The sequence below is a fragment of the Dromiciops gliroides genome, chromosome 1 (genome assembly GCF_019393635.1).
Source record: "Dromiciops gliroides isolate mDroGli1 chromosome 1, mDroGli1.pri, whole genome shotgun sequence".
NCBI lineage: Eukaryota > Metazoa > Chordata > Mammalia > Microbiotheria > Microbiotheriidae > Dromiciops > Dromiciops gliroides.
In genome coordinates this window covers 604,958,912-604,982,401 of record NC_057861.1, presented here as the reverse complement: position 1 = coordinate 604,982,401, position 23,490 = coordinate 604,958,912, and the positions used below count along the sequence as shown (strand labels likewise).

At 36.3% G+C, this 23,490-nt stretch overlaps 1 protein-coding gene across 8 annotated transcripts in view; it reads right to left on the bottom strand.

Moving 5' to 3' along the window:
* Positions 1-3,372: 3,372 nt before the first annotated feature.
* The window catches only part of GKAP1 (G kinase anchoring protein 1), a 68,605-nt gene continuing 48,487 nt past the window's right edge, over positions 3,373-23,490 (bottom strand). For 3 of the 8 annotated variants that reach the window (XM_043983851.1, XM_043983844.1, XM_043983890.1), the window contains 7 exons: positions 20,437-20,598; positions 13,686-13,787; positions 10,769-10,832; positions 7,170-7,240; positions 6,209-6,286; positions 4,728-4,839; positions 3,373-3,742 (listed from right to left, as the gene is read on the bottom strand). In XM_043983851.1, the coding sequence (XP_043839786.1) occupies positions 4,774-4,839; positions 6,209-6,286; positions 7,170-7,240; positions 10,769-10,832; positions 13,686-13,787; positions 20,437-20,598 (543 nt within the window). In that variant the 3' untranslated portion in view covers positions 3,373-3,742; positions 4,728-4,773. The remainder of the gene's footprint in view (positions 3,743-4,727; positions 4,840-6,208; positions 6,287-7,169; positions 7,241-10,768; positions 10,833-13,685; positions 13,788-20,436; positions 20,599-23,490) is intronic. The other 5 variants (XM_043983862.1, XM_043983871.1, XM_043983881.1 and 2 more) reach the window with 5 other exon arrangements.

The window sequence follows — 23,490 nt, the reverse complement described above, 5'->3', positions numbered from 1 at the left end:
AAGATGAGTCTGTCTGATTCCAAGCCTGATGCTCTCTCCATTGCGGTTACTAACCTTCCCCCTTTGGTACTTTTCTCCCTCCTTCCCTTTTCCTACTCTCCACTCCGTCATTAATGGCTGCTTTGAGACAGAGGCACATGAGAATTTCGTGTGCTTCAGGGTTACGAGGCTCAATTCTGGCTCTAAAGTTCCTTACTCAAACCTTGAAAGAGCAGTGATTCTACCTGTAAGCTTGAGACAGCATTCCTGGAGAAAGGAATCTTGCCTTCTCAAGAGGATGAGAGCTCCTGAATGCCAGACTCTTCCATTTATTACCTTTAATGCTTGAGAATGAGATCTGGAGACTTAACTGGAAATTTCCCAGAGAAAACTCTGGGAGGAAACATAATGAGCCACAAGGTGTTTTAATGAGGCAGCACATACTATCAGCCTTGATGGTAGTTCTAGAGCAGAGATAACATTTTTCTTTTCAGAACACTTATACTTGCAGCATACTTTTAAAGATGATATTAAAGCTGAGAGCAGATATGGATTGCTTTAAACCATTCATTTCTGTTTTGGGCTCTATTTTAGTCATGAGACATAACTCCCCTCAGAGTTGCTCAGCAATTATTCTTTTCTTTTATTACCTAATTCTTCAAAACTGTTCAAACCTTACCCACTCTTCTCAAACTCTCAGATTAACCTTGGGATCTTGGCAAAGTAGTAAATAAGGAATCTGATCTAAATTTTCTCACAGGTGGTGTTCCTACTTACCAAGATAATCTGCTCCTCAATCCTATTCTACTTGCACTCTGGCTCTGGAACTGCTCAATCACCCATTTTTTGTTTTCTGTGTCTGCAATCTCTACACCTCTTTGGACATTTAGTCCTCTCTAGCCCACCTGATCGATCCCTTAGTCTAAATAAAATGTTCTCTCAATCCAGTTACTCTCTCATGGTCCACATGTGCTGCCATAACCTTTTCACTCAATCCTTTGCATTTTGGCTTCATCCCCTATATCTGATTGGAATTGCTCTCAAATGTTATCAGTGACCTCCTAATCACTAAGTGAAATAGCTTTTTCTTAGTTCTCATTCTCCAGGACCTTCTGAAGCCTAATGCCCTCTTTTTGGATCATCTCTCCTCTCTTGGCTTCTACCTCTCCTCCTCTTACCTCCTCAATGAAAGCCTTCCTAAGGTTCAAGTGAACTCAACTTTTGTTGTCCATTAAGAGCACAGCACTATGCTAAATGCTAGCCATACAAAGACCAAAAGCAAAGTCTGTGCCCTCAAGTTACTTACATTCTACTAGAGGGAACAAGTACATGGGAAAAAAGTAAACACAAAATACATATAAGAAATAACTTTTTTGGGGGTGGGGGAAGAGCACAACTTGGGGATTAGGATTCCCTTTGTAGAAGATGGCAATTAAACTGACTTGCAATCAGTCGAGACCTCAACTCTTATTTTGGCTTTAACATTCCCCAGCTTTATTAAGTGGCTTTCCCTCTTTGAGTGCCCCCCATTTTGTTCATGACCCTCTCTTCTTCACACGCTCTTCCTTAGTGCTCTTATTTGAGCTGCACACCTGTGTTTCCAAACACCTATTGCCCCTTGGTTACCTACCTTTCAATTTAGCATGTCCCAAGCTGAATTCCTCATTGCTCCTCTACAACATGGTAGTTCTTCTGACTTCCCTACTATTAATAGCACTATGATTTTCCCAGGAACCCATACTTGTAATATGTTAGCTCATTTTTGATACCTGCCTAATATCCCAACAACCTGCTAAATGCTATCAATTCTATCTCCTTAATATCTCTTCTGTTCACCTTCTCCTCTCCATTTGCCGTTACCTCCAACCTTGTGCTGGTCATTTTCCTTTTCTTTGACCACTGTGTAACAGTCATTAACCATCCTAATACATAAGTATGATGATATTGTCTTCTACTGCCTCACAAAGTTCAAAGTTATTGAGTTAAAATCTTTGACAACCTGAATCCAGCCTGTTCTTTAAATTTCACTTCACCACTACTTGCTTCATATTTCCAGTACTTTAGTCAAACCAGTTTTCCATGGTGCATATCCCCACCCATGTGCCTGTTTTTTCTGTTCCTGAGGCCTCAAGTCTCTTCCAGTTTACATGATTCTCCCTTCAAAGTTCAGTTCAAACTCCATCTTTCCCATGCAACTTTCCCTAATTCAAAGGATCAACCAAAAACTCATCCTTTCATCCTGTAAACTGTTACAGCATTTTGCAACTCACTCATTTTTATACGTCTACTTTTTTTCTACTTACTATATTGTAAAATTTGAGGATGCTAAAAAAGAGTTGTGGGATTGCTTATTGAACTGCAACCCAAGCTATTCTTGTTGATCTAATGGCCCAATATTATATTACTCATGTTGATAATAGTACTAGAAACCTGATTTTATTATACGTTGCATTGAAAGGCTCTCTCTGAACACCACTGCACACTGCCAGTTAGTTACTAAGAACAAAGAACTCCTGAGTGAAGAAGAGCACATCAGGGGCACACTGTACCAAATAGCTCTGTCTCTCCTTTTATTACCTTTCCCCCTAACTTTATGGTTATCTCAGTTCATTACTTTGTTCTTACACAACCGCAGGGAAGTCACTCAACATTTCTTGCTTTAAATTGCAAAATCTTTAAGACAAGTCGGTTGGACTAGGTGGCTGCTGAGGTCCTGTCCTGCTCTAGGATTATGGTCTTACATGTCATTTATTTTTGTCTTATTAATTGTATTTTGCAAAATAGGTTCATGTGCTATATTAAAACAGAACTCCTAAATGTGACAGAGAAGACTAATATTCCTTGTTTAGCCTGCTCTTACATATACACCCACCCACATACATATAATATGTATTCAGGCAATGTGACATAATGGATAGAGAGTGGGCCTCAAAGCCAGTTAGACCTGAGTTCAACTCCTGTCTCTGATATATAATGGCTTTATTTTTTTGGGTAAGTCATTTAAAATTCTCAAGGCTTTTTAGATCATTCTTAGGACTTCAAGTTGCCAAGAACATGATGAGCTGCAATGACAGTGGCAGTTTCCTCATCTGGGAGTTCTCTAGACCAATGAAATCACAGATCCAGGCCCTATTTGTATCCCTCTACTTACATCAGACATCTTGTACTTAGCAGTTACCTTTGCAGGGGCATTATTTCCTCAGGGAGCATGTCTCATAATGAGTCACACTATAATAGCATCCTACTGTATTAAATTAATTTAAAACAACTAGAAAAACATCAAGCAGATAAACAGCAGCAGTTATAGCTTTGGTCTAATGTAGTTTATCTTGATAAATACTAAGCTAATACTTCCACACATTACTGGGACCTTAAAAAAATCAAACATACAAATGGAAGAGTAAATTTTATTGACTGATGAAAAACTAAAGTGATGAGCATGGACAGCAAACAGTAATGATTCACTGAGTTTTTCTGGAATTCTACTTTCCTACTTTTCACTTTAAACAACAGAAAAATGAAATAGTTTTAGATGGTTAATCAATTAGTCATTTTAGTTTTCTTCCCCAACAAAAACTGCATAGTTCAGCAGTTGTACAGCATTAAATATATACATTTCTTTCAAAACCCTGAAAAGTTTGTGCGTGCATGTGTGTGTGTGTGTGTGTGTGTGTGTGTGTGTGTGTGTGTGTGTTGATGTCAATGGCTAATGGGATCACCTACACTGGTCAGACTCGGAGTTTCTTTTCCCTTTTCTGCCACCCTGTAAAGAAAAATGAAGCAAATTATTTAAGAATTTTCTTCTTTGGACATTTTAATTTTAAGAATGAGCATGATCAAGGAAAATTTCTGGTTTAAAGAAAAGGTAGCTTCTCTGAGGTCATTTTAAATTTGAGCACTTTTACTAGGAAAAAATGTAGTTGAACATTTTTACAGGTTAAAGTGGCTTTTGGGACAGTTTTATCAACTCAAACCATGCTTAGTAAGTTCTGTTTTCATAACCACAATATTATTTTTTAAAGGACAATTTTTTTTCCTATATCAAGATTAAAAGAAATTTAAACAATATATCCACAACTTAATCCCTCACACCAGAGGCAAAATCTTTATTGAACTGGATTTAGGCAAAAGAAAAACAGTTTTAAGGCCTAAAAAGCGATCAAATAATTACTTCAAGGGTTTTAAACAAGAGTAGCTTCCAGTTAAAAGATTAATTTTAAAATCATTTAGTGCTTTGTGTTTCTTAAAATACTGGGTATGTATTAAGTTTTACTGGGTCACATCTGGCTCAGACTTGTTATCTGTTACAAATGGCTGCCTTTTCTATTCCTTCTACACACTCACCAGGAGTCTGATTGCCTCCTTTATTTCCTACTGCTCTGCTCTTTGTTCCCTTCTTCTGAACAACCATTCAAGAACATTTAGGAAGTATTCACTAATACAATTTCCCCCAAAATAATTTCTAACTGGATAAAAATCCTACTATACTTTTTATTTTTTTAAAGGAACAGTATGAAAAAGATTGGTATGGGCTGTGAGAGACCTTTGTGGATTGTAGAAGGAAACATTTGGAACCAATAATCTACATAATTAAACTGGGGGAAGAATGGAATTTTATTTTCCCTCATAAGAAGAAAAGTAGAAATAATGAATGCTGCTACCAAAAAATAGCTCAGTGAGGTATATTTTATGCAAACTAGGAACCACTTGCAAACCACTTGCATGCTCATACAGCATAAAACTCTTACCTTGCTTCTCAACTGGCAACAGTTTTTCTATAGGCAGAGGCCTGGATCAAGGGCCTGTTCCCAAGGCCTCCCTTCTCCCTGGGCTGGCAAACTTCAAAGCTAGGGCTGTAGCCTGGGGAGCACATTGGCAGCACAATTTTCACTGGTCCTGGGATGTCCAGGCCATGGAAAGGAATCTAACTCTAATGTAAAAAAGTTGGGCCTGCTCCAACCTTGGGTTTTATAATGAGGGTTTAACATGATGGTAGTAGGTGGGGCTAGTGTAGGCTACCAACAAAAAGCCACTGCTACTGATCTCAGTTGAGAAGCAGCCCAAACCATGACTTGACTATGTTTGAAAGAGTGTGTACTTTTTTCCTCCCAAAAGATTTCATTTGTTACTAACAGATTTTAAAATGCCTTAAAAAATTTAAATAAAAACCACACCCACACCCACACCCATACACCACACCTATGTATGGGCTAAAATAAAATTTTTTTCTTCTAACTATACACTTTATTTATAAACTTTTTTTTTGGTGAGGCAAATGGGGGTTAAGTAACTTGCTCAGAGTCACACAGCTAGTAAGTGTTAAGTGTGTGAAGTCGGATTTGAACTCAGGTCCTCCTGAATCCAGGGCCCATGCTCTATACTCTATGCTATAAACTATTTAAATGAAGAAATTATTGCTGTGTAATGAATTGTGGGTAAGTTAACAATCTGTGGAAATGGTAGCTGAAGCTAAAAATAATTGCTCTTGGCTTTCATCATTACTTAATACTTAAAATGTACTTCTATATTTCACTCCAAGCATCTGTAATTTTATTTGTTTAGGAACCCCTTCCATTTATACTTATATCCCTCTATAGATTAGTAACTAAAGTTGCCACGGCTGAAAAATACTTCACCCCATGACCAACCTGGCTACAAGCCTCTCTGAGCTCAGCTAGGGGCTTTTGTCTGGTCCGCAGACAAAGACATACAGTCTGTCATGGTTTGGTAAAGATTTCCAAAGTTTGTACCACTGGCAGGGCCTCTGAGAACCCAGGGTGACCTCTATAACATTATCATGGTAGTAGGACTTTAGTTGAAGGGACATATTGCATACACTTTTAAAAATAGAATATTTCATAGAATTCTGAATAGCATTATCCCTTCTCCTGAGTTGAAAGCAAAATCCTTTAGTGTTTCTTAGATTTTGAGTTCCCTCAGTTATTTCTACTTGTATCCATAAAAATAGCCTTAAAATCTTCTTAACTTTTAATATTACCTACATAGTAATCAATTTTGTAACATATTTGGTAAGTTGAATAAAATTTAACTGTCACATAGTTTCTCACAGATCCCTTACTTAAAAATATAAGTTATGCATCCTGATCTCTATGTCTCAGTTTCCTCATCTGTAAAATGAGGGGGTTGGAATTGATAGTCTCTAAGGTCCTTTACTACTTCTCCATCTATGATCCTCATGAAACCTTTCACAGAATCATAGTAAGCTTACCTGGTATTTTGTTAATTCTGCTTGTAATGCCTTCACTTTTGATCTTTCTTGCTCTAATGCAGCATGAAGTGAAGTCACCTGCAACCAAATAATCAGTGAGAAAAAAAAGTACTTCCCTTTACAAAAATGACTACTGCAAGGATTGTAAACAGTGACTGACAGGAATAATTTTTAAACACACACACACACACACACACGTCATATCAAGTTCTAGAGAAGAAAAACAACTCATTTTTAGAAGACAGCAGAATGGAGGCCATCTAGTCTAACCTCTCAATTCTATAGATTAAAAAATGAGGTGCAGTACATCTTATTTTGATATTTTTATTTCATTAACTATTTCCCAATTACATGTAAACATTCAGTTTTAAAAATTTTGAGTTCCAAATTCTCTGACCCCCCACCCCATTCCTTCCTTGAAAAGGAAAGGAATTTGATATCAATATATATGAAGTCATGTTAAACATATTTCCCTATTAGCCATGTGGGGCAGTAAATTTTATATTTTAACAGAGCTATAGCTCAGAATATTTTCCCTATGGTAAAAAACAATTTTCAGGGTTGGGGTAGCCAATGGTGGCACAGAAAGAAGTTTGACTTGCAGGTATGGATGTGCCACGAGAGAGAGGCACTATAACCCTTGTCCCTGGTTAAGAAGAGAACCATTTTCTACAACAGGGCTGGCAGCAGCTACATAGGCATGGAGGGACTAAAACCCCATGGGGGTTGAAGGAAAATGTGGATCCTGCAAAAGGAGCACCATGGTGATAGGACACTGTGGGAATGGACCTGGGGAAGTTGAAACTCAAAAGTGTGGGTCAGAAGACTGTACGGTAAACATGGTGTTTGCCAGAGGGAGGAAGATCCTCCCCCTCAAACCCTTACCCCGAGTCATGTCCATGCCCCAGAGCGAAGCCTTATTTGTTCTATGGTCAGACTTAAAAATCACAAATTTCCTTACCTGTAAGGTTAGCTCATTTTTAATACTTTGTGATTCATCAACTTGAAGAAGTATTTCTGCTTTATCTTTCACTGACAAAAAGGAAAAAAAATAGGAGTTTTAAAAATGCCAAATGAAGTATACACAGGAGTCAGGGTAAGTTTGTCTTAAATATTAAAATTCAGCAGTTCTCACACTGTGTTTTGGGGACCCCCTAGGGATCCCCAAGACCCTTACATAAGGTTTGTGAGGTCAAAACTGTTTTCATAATAATGCTAAGATTATTATTTGCTTATTAAAATACTACTCCCTTTTCCAACTACATAACTGTGAGACTAGATTTTCTTAAGAGACTTCACTCAAAAAAATATATTACAACAGATTGAATATGAGAATCCAGCTGTCTTTTATTAAATCAGGCATTAAAAAGATCTGCAAAAATAGGTCCAACAATGGCACTCTTTTCACTAAATCATTTTGGAAAACAAATTTTTAAGAGTGTTAAAGGGGTCCTAGGACCTAAAAGTTTGAGAACCACTGCTTAAATTTAATCAAAAAAGTTATTGACAACTGAATACTTAATATCAGTTTGCCATAAGTTTCTGGGAAATGTTCTTTTCAAGAGAGCTATGTCATATATACAGGCATATTAAGATATTTTAAAAATCATTCTTCCAGTTAAAGAAGAGGGGAAAGAATGTAAACAATTGACCTGGGGCAGGTGGGAAGAAACCTTAATTAAATACCCTATTATTTAACCTGGATTTAAAAAATAGGTTGAAAAGTATTCCCTGTCAAAAGATTTTGCTGTGCTTTTGTTTATGGTACAGACAGTTTTTTGGTCTATGGTAAAAAAAAAAAAATCTAATCCAATTTTTCAAATAACTCAGTGTAGATGGTAAAGACCATAATAGTTATCTTGAGGAATTCTGTTTGTTTGTGTAAGGATACTTTATATTTATGGAATGAGCAACAGGATCCATTTTATGACCATTCGTTTCACAGGAGTTTATTACAACAAAACAATACTCCTCCATTTGGGACAGAAAGAGTTCCTTAAGTCTTATGATAAGAGAGTCAGCTATAGAGAAGCATGGAGAGACTATAGCCTCAACTTGAGAAATCTGAATACAAAGAAAAATGGCCAAAAAAAAAGCTCCAATAACAAAGATGCTCTATACCAGTGATGTCCACTGTAATTTATGCTGCTTTCTTATTTTGTGGATATCAGCTCACTCATTACAGTTAAGGTAAAGTGTTTAACCAGATTTGGAACACAAGAGGAAATGTACATAAGGGAAAAGTTCACTCATTTTCTAATTCAGTACAAGAAAGTACTGATGTCATCACACACACACACACACATATGCATACATAGTAAAATCATATGTATAACTTAGATCTTAATTTCTCCAGCACTTCAATTATTCACTAGTTAGATAATGGTGGTCAATGTTTTGTATTTTAGAAATCTTGATATGCATGCTAAATATTCCAAGTCTCCTAGTCAGTTCTGATCCTATAAGCCCATGTTCAGTGATAATCTCCTGTACCACTCACTAACAGTTCTTTCTTAATATGAATCACAATATATATTCTTTGCAACCTTTGGCCCTTAATTTGACTCATTTGCCCTTTGCATCTTTGTTCCCGATGGGAGACTGACTCTTAGTCGGTAGACTAAGGTAAGACTTTAGATCTACTTAGATGCCCTTTCCATATGTTGCTTCTATAATCCAATACAACAATAGAGTCCCATTACAAGAAGAGAAGAAATGTCCTCAAGAGCAAAGGAGTAGAAAGAAAGTCTCTGCCTGGAGGACTGTTATAGACTCTAATGTAAACTGAGGCTTTAGCTACAATTCCTAAAGAATGTCCAATTCAAATGCCTAATCACATAAGATGTGATCTTGGTGCTATGATGGATGAAGTTATTATTGGAGATTAAGTCTTGGTAAATCAATAACTTCTAGTCTACAGAAAAAAGAAATATATTGCAGTTCGGGTTAAGATGGTGTTCAAGGAAAAAGGTTAAATCAATACTTTAATGTGGTGCCGACATATGTTAGCCTATGTTCCTTTCATGAGGTATAGTGAAAGACTTTCCTCTTGGCATTAATAGCTATATGGGAAAGGAAAAGGGAAGGGATAGTCTTAGATCATATGTTCCTTATTTGTTCTTTCACATGATTTACTCATATGTAACATCAGACAAATAGAAAATAAAATCCCTCCCAATTCTGTAAAGATTTGAGATTTTGCTTTTGGTTATTTGCTAGCAGACTATTCTGGGCCTTTTTTTATTGGCCATTGCTTTAGTGACATCTGTGATCAAGCCACTTGACTTTACCACTGCTATATAAATTTCCACCTGTTAAGCAATGAGCCAAGTCCTTCAGTAGGAGTGGATCTATTAATTACTAAAACTGAAAATGAAACTCCAATTTTGGAATATTTCTTTCCTCACTAGGACGAACACATATCTATAACCTTTTTTGTTTGCATATAGAATTAATAGATCACAAATTTAGAGCTAGGAGGGACCTTACATGGCATCTGAGCCAACATTTTCATTTTACAGAGAAGGAAATGGAGATCAAGAGAGACTTATATGCCCAATATCAGGGACAGGATTGGAAACCAGGTCCTTTTTGACTCTAAACTCATTGTTCTTTCTATGTATCACATTGCTTATAATCGCTTAGATTTCCTGTTAGAGGTTCAAGTCCTCTCTCCCTTTACCTTATAACATTTGTTAAAAAACATTATTCCATAGACTTTATCCACCCCAGCCCAAACGCTAATTAAAGGATATCTTTAGACTAATTATAAGAAATTGCCCTCTCTTTCAGTTAATAACAGCCACTTACATCTAAGGTTTCTGAATGTCTGGTCAACACCAAGCTGCCCAAAAGAATAATCCTGGGTTCCTAAATATTATCCATGAGCTTAGCTACCTGCACCTTGGACAATCTCTCGCTCTCTCTCTCTCTTTCACTCACACACACACACACACACACACACACACACACACACACACACACACACAAACTGCTCTCAAATTGCATTGCTGCCGAAAATTCATGGTTGCCTATCCTCTACAAACATAGGAGTTCACTGTTGGTATGGAAACATTAATGTATCACTAGCCAAGGAAATGCTTCTCTGGAGCAGCAAGTGGCATAGTGGATAGAGCACCAGCCCTGTAGTCAGGAAGACCTTAGCTCAAATCTCGCCTCAGATACTTACTAGCTGTGTGACCCTGGGGGCAAGTCACTTAACCCTGACTGCACTCCTCCCCCCCCACATGCTTTACTTCTCTCAGAAGTAAAAGAAGCATTCTCTTAAGGTATATTTGAGAATCTCTCTATAGGTTACAGTTAATAATCTCTAAGAAAGTGAAATTCAAAGATCCTATCTAGTGTATATCATCTTAAAAGGTAGTGAAGTCTTTCAAGCATGGCCAGTAACAAAATGATCAAAGATGATTAAGTATGACTATGTGTTTGGGAATCTGTGGGTTAATATTGTTAAATTTATAAATTATATTTTAAAAATAGGAAATATTCCAAATATGATTGTTTTAATCTAGAAAATATATGAAGATATAAATTACTTACTTTCACCTTCTTGTAGCATTTTCAATAACTGAGCATTTCTTGCTTTTACTTCTTTATATTTTGCCTAATTGTCAAAGAGAACAAGACTGTTTAGTTTTAAAGGTAAACAGTAAAGCATGTGAATCAAATTACAGCAACTTGTAAAATAAAAATTCTAGACTTCCTCATGGACGTAATTTAAGAGATAATGACTTATGCAGGACATTGTCTACATTCTCAACTAAGGACCTGATTTAAAATGACTATATAATATCTGTATAAAATATGCAGATATTAATGTTACAAATGACTCAAAATGAAGGGTGAAGGGATGAGGGCAAAGGAAAGAAGTTAATACAAGAGAAAATTTTCCTTAAGGGATTTTCATTTTTTATTTTCAAAAAGAAGTCCAGACAAGAAAGTAATTTATTTTCAAAATTATTTCAGATAACACAGACCACACTAATTAAACACATTTCTTTTCTTTTTTGCAGGGCAATGAGGATTAAGTGATTTGTCCAGGGTCACACAGCTAGTAAGTGTCAAGTGTCTGAGGCCGGACCTAAACTCAGGTCCTCCTGACTCCAGGGCTGGTGCTCTATCCACTTCGCCACCTAGCTGCCCTTAAACACATATTTCAAAGCACAAATTAGTTCACAAGTTGAAACCTATGTGACTGAAATACAATAGGAATTTACTGAAATAGGCCTGGTACCTCCTTTTCAAATGTCTTGTGTACTCTTCTTTCACTCTAACAATTATACACAGATAAATGTTAATTTATGAACATAAAATATTGAAAACATTTCTTCAAATTACTGTCCATACCACAAAGACTCTTTCACAAATTGTCTTAGACGAGAAACTTAAGCTGAAGTCCTGTTACAGGTTCCACTAGTAAGGATAGAGATTACTAATAAATTTAGGAAACTGCATTTTAAAAAAAACCACCTAAAACTGTTATATAAGGAATTTCTTTTTTCCCCCTTAACACATATTGAAAAGCACATCGGTTATTTGATAACCTAAGTTCTCTCTATAATCAACTAATTAGTTAATAATATCTAATGAATAACAGATATAAAGCACTGCAAAGGATTTGGCACTATGGTAAATATAAATAATTATAGTAAAAGCTATAATTTACATGCCATTTTAAAATTTGCAAAATGTCTTATTTATACATTGTCTCATTTGAGATTTACAACCAACAAACCCTGTGAGGTACATAAAAATGGTAGTATTATCATTATTTTATAGATGTGGAAAACTGAGGCTCAAAAAATCTGAATGATTTGGTCACTAAGGTAGTATCACACAGGATCTGAACCCAAGCCTTCCTAACTCCATGTCCAGAATTTTATGAACTATGGCTTAGAGGAATTGTAAAGACTTGAACCAGAGCAGCAGTTCTTAACCTGGGGTCTGTGAATTTGTTTAATATTTCAATAACTGTATTTCAACCAAAAATGGTTTCCTTTGCAATTCTATATATTTTATTTTATGCACTGTTCTGAGAAGTCCATTGGTTTCACCAGACTGTCTGGACTAAATGGGCTCAAACAGCCCTTCCAGCTCAAAATCTGAGTTTTAAGCTTAGAATTTAATTAAGGAGGTATGCAATATAAATACAAAAATATAAGAGATCAAGAGGCACGTATAACATGTTACAGTGGTACTACTATATAAAGTACACAATTTATATATGATCAGGTAAATGCAAAGGCTAAATGAGAAAGATGTTGCAAAATCATGAGAAGTTTCACCAAAGAAGTAAATCCTAAACAGATTTGAAGATGGGGACAGACATACTGGAGGGCTATGAGAAGTAGGACCCCAGGGGGTCCACAGATAGATTTCATGGGGTTTGTGGACTTGAAGGAGGAAAAAAGACATCTTTTTTTTGGTTTTTGAGGGACAATGAGGGTTAAGTGACTTGCTCAGGGTCACACAGCTAGTAAGTGTCAAGTGTCTGAGGCTGGATTTGAACTTAAGTCCTCCTGAATCTAGGGCCGATGCTTTATTCACTGCCCCACCTAGCTGCCCCCCAAAAGACATCTTTATTTCAATATAATTGGTTTCCTTTCTAATTTTATATGTTTTGTTTTATGCAGTTAAAAACATTATTCTAGGAAACGGTCCATTAGGTTTCACTAGATTGCCAAAGGGGTCCATGAAAGAATAAAGGTTAAGAACCACTGCCTTGGAGGTAGGAAAAATTCATTGCATGGGGTGGAAGACAATCAATCAATCAACAAGCATTTATTAAGTACCTATATGTGTTAGGCACAAGGGATAAAAAGAAAGGCAAAAGCACAGTTCTTTCCTTCAAGGAATTCATTCTAATAGGGGAGACAACATACACAGAACTATGTACATATAAAATTTATTCAGAATATATTACAGGTAATCTCAGAAGGAAGGTACAAATAGTCGTAGAGTGAATTGTGAAGGGGCTTCTGCAAAAGGGAGGATTTGAATCTGTCTTGAAGGAAGATAGGGAAGCTAGGTATCAGAGGTGTAGAGAAAGGTAATTTACCCTGAAGGGTAAAAACCAGTGAAAACCATAAAGTCAAGGGATGGAGTGTTATGCTGAATAACAGTCAACTGATCAATGTAGTTGGAACACAGAGTTGGTAGAAGAGTAAAGTATAATTAGATTGGAAAAGTAGGAAAGGCAAGGTTATACAGGGCTTTAAAAGCCAAAGATGATTTAACATTTGATCCAGGAGATAAAAGGTTTGTAGTAAGCCTAAGTATGATTACAATTCAGATATAATATCACTGATTATGGTTTTTGAAACTCACACAATGATGGAGCTAAGAAAAAGACTCTGCTACCCATGAAAAACTCTTATAATTACTTATAACTAGGCCAAATTTAAGAAAACAAAAATAAATAATACATTTCACCTTGCAATAGTAACTAAACACAAACCTCCCACTGAGTGATGTTACTTTTCAATTTCTGAATTTCAGCATCTTTCCTTTCAAGTTCCAACTTTAGTCTTTCAGTTCTTCCATCTTTCAAGTATACCTCCTAAAAAACAAAACAAATATAAAATCCATTGTTTAGAAGTAGAATTTTCCCATTATGCTTTGTTTTAAAAAGTCCTTTTTTGGAAGTAAGGTTTAGCTAAAAAGGAAAGCCTTGATTTGGGTTTCTTTTTCAAGAGTAAACTCAAGTTCCCACACTCCCATTTCCAGAGGTTCACCTTTTTCTCTGTTAATATATCAATAACCATTTATAATCTAAATTAAAATTTTGTAATCTAAAACTTTAAGTATATCACATAACAAAATCTCATCTCTGAAACATTTGTAGCTTCCTGAAATAATCACATTAGGAATACCCTGTTGCTTTTTCTTTCCTCTAAAAGAAAGCCTTCATAACTATGAAAAAATTCTCTCTGCTCTTCCTTTAACACAACTGAACAGAATAGTATCAAAGCAAAAAAGTGTCTGGATTTAGATTTCATTCGTTTAGGAATATACAAGAACAGAATATATTTTCATTAACAACTTTCTGAAAAATTACTCTTACTCTTCTCATAGTCCTTATTCTTCAATGCATCATGTTCAGTTAGGAATAAATGTCAGCACAACACATCTTTGTGGGTATTCCCTCCATAAATGCAGACAAAAATCCATCCATCTAAACATCTTCTACAGTTATGGGTGATACTCACTCATAATCCATCCTCCACAGATAATCTGCTAGTTTGCAGGAGGGCTTCCCCTAGGTCTCATATCTCAGACCATTGCAGAACTCAAGTATTTCCTCAGCCTTGTAATTCTTGTCCTTATCACAGATCTCCACAATGACCTTATGCTATTTCTAAGACTTACAGAATCACTGGACATATATCATAGCCTATATCTGCCCAAAATAAACTCTCCATGTTTTCTGAAACTTCTTATTTTTCAGAGGCTGGTCTTCTAAGATTCACAATCCTATATCATCACCAGGAAAACATCTGTGTCAAATAGGTGAGTCTTTGTGCCAAGAATAGCTTAGAAGTGATGAAAACACTGAACAATATCCCAAGTATAGGGGCAGCTAGGTGGTACAATGGATAAAGCACTGGCCCTGACTCCAGTTCGAATCTGGCTTCAGATACTTGACACTTTGTAGCTGTGTGACCCTGGGCAAGTCACTTAACCCTCATTGCCCTGCAAAAGAAAAAAAAAACCCTGTATAACCAGCCCATTCTTTTCTTCAAATTCAAGTTTTGGATCCTTATTGTCCATGATTTTTCCATTCTTTCGATATCCTTCCCACCAAGATAGCTTATAAAATGATTCCTCAGCGCTTCAAGATTATGTCACCTCCAGCGCAAATGTCCTAGGTGTGTATAGATCATCTGCCTGGTTTAATCTTTTGACTTCAGGTGCCATTTTAACTTCCTCATGTAGCATATTAGAAACCAGCAAATTAAGAATCCAAATGTGTTGGTTCCACTGCCACTGATGATGAAAATAAATTCTTATAAGAAATTGTGACATCTATTCCTTTTTCCATTTAGTGTTGTCTTCATTCCAGTTTAATATATGAACACTCTTGGGATGCTGTGGCTCAGTTGGGTCTCAAACCCAAACTTTCTATAGACTTGTTTTTCTTAAACAAATCTACAGAAAACTCTATTTAAAATCACGCTTACCTGGGTTCTTTAAACTTTTCTTTTTCCAATTTTAATCTTCAGCTTCACTTCCAACTTAATATTTTTTGAATGTGCAACAAGAAAGATGCTGTCTACTCTCCATTCTGTCCAAACTAAAGTCAGAAAACCTTTCACTCATGTACTGTCTGTCATACCTTTAAAAAGCAAGGAAACAACTCTGCAAAGTATTACTACTTGTCTGCAGACATTCCAAAGTGATGTGCTGGGTAAATGCTCTTCATTCACCAAACTTCTAAAAATCCTAAAAGGCTCAGTTTTCTCATATTTCCTATAAAAGTCATTTTTTATCTATGGAGTAAAAACACAGTGAGATGTTTTAGACTATGATACCATTAATACATAAAAATACTCAATGCTGAATTTAGATGCCAGTGCTTTTCCTTACACCTGACCACAAAGTAGGAAAAGCCTAATATACATTAAATAAATTTGTTAAAATCTGCAAAGGTTAAAAATTCCACAGAGAAATACAAGGAGGTAATATTATCTACTATTAAGAATTTTTATCTAAACATTCTTAATCAGAATCCTAATTATTGCTTCTCAAATTCAGAGTTAGAAGAAACAATTTATATTGATTTTTAGACCCCACACCTTATTTTCCATATGAGAAAACTGAGGCATAAGGATATAAAATCTTTCCACAAGGTCACTCAGAGGCACAACCAATGTTAGAGTCTAATTCTCCCAACTCCGTACTAACCATTCTCTTTTATTTATTTTTGTTTGTTTGTTTTGCGGGGCAATGAGGGTTAAGTGACTTGCCCAGGGTCTCACAGCTAGTAAGTGTCAAGTTTCTGAGGCCAGGTTTGAACTCAGGTCCTCCTGAATTCAGGGCCAGTGCTTTATCCACTGCACCACCTAGCTGCCCCAACCCCAACCCTTCTCTTCTTTTTTTTTTTGGGGGGGGTAAGGCAGTTGAGGTTAAGTGACTTACCCAGGGTCACACAGCTAGTAAGTGTCAAGTGTCTGAGGCCACATTTGAACTCAGGTCCTCCTGAATCCAGGGCCAGTGCTCTATCCACTACTCCATCTAGTTGCCCCAACCCTTCTCTTCTATATCACAATGCTACCCTTAAATTCTGAAATGGCAGAGCTTATCCTCATAAAAGATTTTTTTAATCTTTTTTTTTTTTGGTGAGGCAGTTGGGGTTAAGCGACTTGCCCAGGGTCATACAGCTAGTAAGTGTCAAGTGTCTGAGGCCAGATTTAAACTCAGGTCCTCCTGAATCCAGGGCCAGTGCTTTATCTACTGCGTCACCTAGCTGCCCCTTTATAAAACAAGTTGTTATTATGATCTACTATGAGCAACATTTTGGATGAATTCCTTAAATGTCTCAGGTCTCATTTTTCTTATCTGTAAAATGAAGGGGTTCACACATTGATTACTTCTAACACTCCTTTCAGCTCTAATTCCTAGGAATATGATTTCTGATTGATGCAGATATTACTATTCTAAAATTTTCACATAACTGGTCTTAAGATTATTTTGTTATACTTATTTTAAAAGGATTCAGCCTTTTTTTTTGCCTCTTCTGGCATCAAGGCATTTTATTGGAAAGTACAGTACCAATCTACATGGTTTTGACCTCAAAATATAAGGATAAATGCCACACACTTCTGACCCCCATCTTTACTACTTCAATACTTTAAAGGACCCATGATTTTGTCAATACAAGCCCTTCCTCCACTAATGCAGAACACAACTTTTCTACTCTTTTAGTATATGGTTTTGGGGCCATGGCCAAAAAAAGCACTTAAAAAATAAAGTTGACGAAAAAGGTCAACTTGGGCTGATTCTCAAACAATATACAGTCTGTAGCTGGGCACATATGAGCAACCCCTCCAGCTTTGTAGTACCTGCTAGAATTTGTGCTCTTCTGGAACAGCATTCAAACAACCAGGTCAACTTGACAACTAAATGAAGCCCTAGATAGGATCTCAATATATAACTTCCACTCTATTAACTCAACATGAATCTAACATTACTTAAAGCACTCTTGAACTTCCAGCTGTACCTCACCTTAACCATTTGTATTCTGAAACAGCTTTAAAGAAAGCAATATTTTGCAAATTATATTATATTTGAAATATACCAAGGGAACTTGTTATTCAAAGGCATTCTAAAATCATTTTATAAAAAAAAACTTTGTAAAGCCCCCCAAATTTATGTCTAATTTGGCTGTCTTGCAAATTTGGATGTCCACACACTAGGTTTTAAATGGAGTTCATCTATATTTCACATTTCCAACTTCAACAATTCCCAAGAGTAATTAAAGGTATTGTTTAATAAATGTGTATTTAAAGACCTTCTTTAAGAAAGCTCTTACAACATATTGACATATTATTAACTTTATGTAAAGTTAACCTTATCTTAACATGATTAACAGGGATGAATGAGGCTTTTGTTCTGGCATCACTAAAGAGGATAGAAACTTGACCACTTAATCAGTCCTATTATGATGGTAACATTCACAGGCATTTCTTCATTTCTAATCAAGTTAACACTTGACTACACTCTTAGATTTGGCCTTCAAAAAGCAGAGACTAGAGGGACAGATATAAGACATTGGACATAGACTCTCTGGTTTCTCTGTAGGGAATTCTATGCTATTATATAATCACTCAAATGCATAAAGGAACCAAGTTGTCCCAGAGATAACAGCATGTGAAAGTAACAGTGAAGCCATCCAGGAGTTCTTGGACTTAAGACTTTTGAACCAAAGCCCCTAGATCAGCAAAGACTTTGGAAAATGGGAGGTGTCTTGGGAATAAAGAAGGCAAAGGGTGTCTCAATGTGGGGGGAGGAAGACGAGAACAAACAGTCTTCAAACTGTAGGCCATATGGCTTGATTTCAATTCCTCAGAAAATCCTATAACTCATTACTAAAGAGAAAAAGAAATGGTGTAGAGAAATGGTACAAAGAGCCAGAATGCTTTCATTAACAAGTCACACCAGACTAAATTATTTCAAGCTAGTTTTGTGGAAAAGACAGAAAAATTGGATTAAATGATAATACAATTAGATGGATCTGGAATTGGTTGAATGGCTGGACACAAATAGTATTAATAGTTCAATGTCAAGAGGACAGAAGGTCTCCAATGGATCATCGAAGGAGAGATATGTGCTTGGTTCTGTGCTGTTTGACATTTTTATCAGTGAGCTGAATAACAGTACAGAAGGAATAGTTATCAAATTTTCACAGATGAATAAACATGGGAAGAATAAATAACATAGAGAATAAAAGAATAAGCTTTCACAAATATATCACACTAGGATAAATCTAATATAATGAAATTCAACAGGGCTAAACATAAAGTCTTATATTTGGTTTTACAAAATCAACTTCATTAATACAGAATGAAGGAAATCTATTTTAAGAATATCTTGAGGTCTTAGTAGATTGCAAGCTTAATATGAAATTGGCAATATAATGTGGGAGCTAAAACAGCAAATGTGATTTTAGGCTGGCAGAAGAAATAGTTTGCAGGAATAAGGATGTAACAGTCCTCTCACACTCTGCCTTAGTCACACCAAATCTTTAGCAGTGTTCAGTTCTGAATGATAATAGTTTAAGGAGGACACTAATGAGCTAAAGCAGAAGAAGGTAATCAGGATGAAGGAACCTGGATCCATGTCATGAGGATCAAATATAAGAATCGGGAATGTTCTACCTAGGAAGAAAGCAGGAGGGATATGAGAGCTGTGTTCAAATATTTCATGGGCTGTAATGCTGCAGAGGGATTAGAATGGTTCTATGTAGAAAAACCAGCAACAATGGGAGGGAGTTGCAAAGAGACAAATTTTGGTGTAATGTCATAAGAAAAACTTCTCAACAATTAGAGCTGTCTAAAAGTAAAATGTATTACCCATGAAGGGTAGTGGGTTTCCTTCATTCATCTTCAGGAAGAGCTTGGATAACTTACTGGTTATGAAACTACAAGGAATTTTTTCACATATGGGTTGAACTAGATGGTTACTGAGGAAAACCAAGGTAAAGATCCATTCTGTCTTGATTGCTTATGGATTTCCCTTAGCAGTTTCTACCTTTTGTATGTAACGACTGGAATGACGCCACCTGCTGGAGACTTACATGTATAAGATTAAGTAAAGGTTGTCCTATATCTAATAATTGGTTACATGAGTGCTCACATAGGAACTGAGGGCCCTTTACCTTTTTCTCTTTTTGTATAGCTATTGCTAGCACTTAGTATAAGATAAGCTATTCTGCTAAAAGTATGAATAAACCTTAATATTGGCTTTTATCAACTAATTCTAGCAATATCTTCTACTGAACTTAAAGGAAAGGTGACTTAGAAATATTTTTACATTTTATAAGTGTTCAATAGGGAAAAAAATGAATGTAATGGAGCAAAGTGGCAATACAAACAAAAACACCCCAACAACTCATACACTGAATTACAATTAGTCCCATTCTCAGCACTACCCCCAAACCTCTTAGCTAGTGTCACCTTTATAGTAAACTCCAATCAAATGAACTCTTTGCCCCAACTGTCCAGTGAAATAAACATTTCATCTAAAGGTGGCAACAATTTTACAGACCTGAATCTAAGAAGACCACTTTTTTACTATCTTCTCCCTTTATCCATTAATTCCTTCAGCCCAAGCCCCAGTCATTTCTGCAAAGATTTTCATGGAAGCAAAAATAGCTAACATATATACTTAAAAGACTTTTAGGTATTATTTGATCCTCATAACACTGTGATGTAGGGTAGTAAAAACATTTTGAAGTTGAGGAAAATGAAGATTAGGAAGTGAAAAGATTTGTCAAAGGTCACAAAGCTAGGAGGTGGACAAAGCTGGAATTTCTGGAACTCAAGGTACATATGCTTTTCTTAAACTGAATTTCGAAATAAAATGATAAGGTAAACTTAAGGAGGGCTGAAGCAGCTAAATTTTTTACTCTAAAAAGTTATAACTGAATGCCATTGATTATATCTGGAAAATACACATTTTAATTTCACTAGTAAAATGTTCGTTCCTACTTTACATGCCTGGCTGTGTTCATGGGCTGTACAATTATCTGTTCCGTTATATTCTGTGAGCTGTTCTCTTCTCTTTTCTCTAATAAGAATTTTATGAACATCATCTTCCAGTCTATTGAAGAATCCTCCATCATGTGATAAAGTCTGGGAAGAACTCAATTCCTGCCAAAATGAATTATGATTTACTATCATTCCACACATAAAGGTCAACATAATAGAACTACCCACCCACCAAAAGTAGGGCAGAAAATGAAAAGCTTAATGCTACTATGTATAGAAGTAGTCCCCAACTTCTTCCCTTCCTTTTCTTGCACCTCCCTCCAGAAAGGAGAAAGTAGAGAGGCACAGAATGCTACTCAGGAAGCAGCAGAAACACAATGGCCTTACAACTATCTTTGGTACTTCTTGAATGCATAGACAAAATGGGTAGGTTAAAGAAAATTTTCCAAATATTTTCCCAACTATGTACTGCTAGAACTTTCAGTCTCTGGATAGATATCTCACTTCTCCCCCTACCTTCCTATTTTGGAGATAGAAAGGTGAGAAAAGGCTAAGCGCCAAGTCACTTTTATTCCCTAAATTATACTTAATTCCTGTTTTCAAATAAGGCTGCAGCACCACCAGTTCCTCCCAGTTTTTGATAGGCTTAATTCACTCATTACTGAGGCTTTTCCCTCCAGTTTTTTTTTTTAATGCAAAGTGTCTAAAGGCATTTGTTTTGTATATTCATATATTTCAAACTTCAAAAGGTCTATAACTTCATTGGAGAGATTATTACTATTAGTGGAGACTATTACTCCTTCATTCCTTAGTCTGACATTTAAGTCCTTTACATTCTGGTCTTTTCCTACTGCTCCAGGCTTTATTGAAATTACTACCTTCCATATACTCTCAGGACTAGCCCACTTGCTGTTTCTCATACATGACACCTGCTCTCCCACCTCTCTGTATTTGTACCAGGCTGCTCCCATGTCTAAAATGCACTCCCTTATCTTACCTCTGTCTCTCAGAACTCTTCAAGGACACCTAGGTGAAAAGTCTTTTTTGATCCTACCAGTTGCTAGTGCTCTTCCTCCCCAACAACCTTTTAACCATATTATATAAATTCTGTATAAACTAATCTTATTACACATATATGTATGTTTGTCCTTCCCCTGTCCCAGCTCCTACCCTTCCCATTAGAAGCTCCTTGAGGGCAATGATTATTTCTACTTTTTCTTTGCATTCCCATTGCGTAGTATAGAGGCAAGTGCATAGTAGGTGTAAATGCCTGTTGACTGATTTAAGTAATTTCATAAGTTGCTGTACCCCTAATTCTGTACAATTCTGTACTAATCGCCAAAGTTTAATAGAATTAAGATAATTTAACATTTGAATTGTTTTCAAAAAACAAATTTCCAAAAAAATATACTATAACAAAATATCATTTTAAAGGGACTAAATGCTTCTCTGCTCCATCCAACATCCCCAATTCCATCTTCAGAACTAAACTTACAAATGCCAATGAATTTTATTTTGATATACAAGTTTCTTAGCAGAGGACAAATAAAATGAAAGACAACATAGGTTAATTCACCAATCTAATTTTCTTTATGTATATATTAATTTTAATTAGTGAATAAAACAATGAAAATTATTTTGAAGAAGCAATTCAAATTACATTCTTTAAATATTCTTCTAATGATGTTAGATCAAGGATCTATCTGGGGGGAAAGGCTGCTGACAAAATTTAAAAGCTCTCTTCTGCCCACTTTGGCAGTTTACAACTTGCTTCACAAGCACCTAAACCAAAGACGGGTGGCATTTTGTTGTTGCTTTTGAGAAGTGTAAAAAAAAAAAAATTAACTTGTCCTAATCTGTAAATTTTATAACTGGACTTATATGAAAAATTATAACTTTAGAAAAATAATTGGGTCTAAAAACCTTTCGTGGTCGCCATTCAAATGGCAGAATATTTTATCTAACTGGGCTCTAAACTGACTGGGGAGACTAATTTGTGGATGTTTGACTGGCTGGCTATCTGACTGCTATTAATTTAATATGGGCCGTTTATAAAATTCCCCCACATTTGCTCCTCCCAAATTGATAAGCAAAAGAGGATTAAAAATGCTTCTTTTAATTAAAGCAAATATGGGGTTTATTTAGGTGAATAAACTTAAAGTTAAATGTACAAACAATGACAACAAAATCACAATATGACCTGTGAATTTCTGCCAACAAACTCATTTGCTGTGCCTGCAACTTTCTTAGCATTCTCCTGCATCTCCGGTACCAAGCGACCTTCTTCTAGCGTTCCCCCTTATCGTCTAACTTCCCTCTCTGTACATAGTTTCAGTCTCCTTAATGACAATGTCCACGAACCCCCTTTCTGTACTTCCTGATGAACCCCTGCATCTCTCTCTCGCTGATCTCCCTCTTTTCTCTTAGTCTTCCGGCGTCCTCCCTCTGTCTGTCTCTCCCCAAAGCGTCTCTAGCATCCCTTTTTATTAACTTTCTCAGGTGAAACTCAGGGCTGGTGCTGCCCACAGGCCAGCTGAGCCCCATGTTGCTCAGGGAGCTGGGGCTCAGCGAAACAAACCCCAGCGTCCCTGAGGGTTTCCATGGGCCTTTCTACACCACACCCATGGCTCAGGTTTTTTGGTGTGCACAGCTTAGCCTAGCTCCCTTCTCTATAGGATCCCTTTATGTTGCTACCACCTTTTCTTCCACCTAAATTTTTTTCTACCCACTATCTGAAACATGTCATCTTTCATGTAACCTTCCCTTATTCTCCTAGCAATTGATTTGTAAGTTCTTGGACTTCTCATGCAGCACTTTTTATGCTTCTTAAGCACCTACGTAAACCAGTTATTTGTGATTCATATATACTTAATAGGCTGTAAACTCCAAGAGGATAGGCACAATGTTTTATCTAAACTTTATACCTCTTCCAATCCCAGCACCAGGATATAATGGGGAGGGGGCAGAGAAAATATCTGATGAATTCAATAGTAATCCTCTAAATTTTTAAAGGTTTTTACTGTTATCTAGAGGGAAATTGATAGGTATTTATGA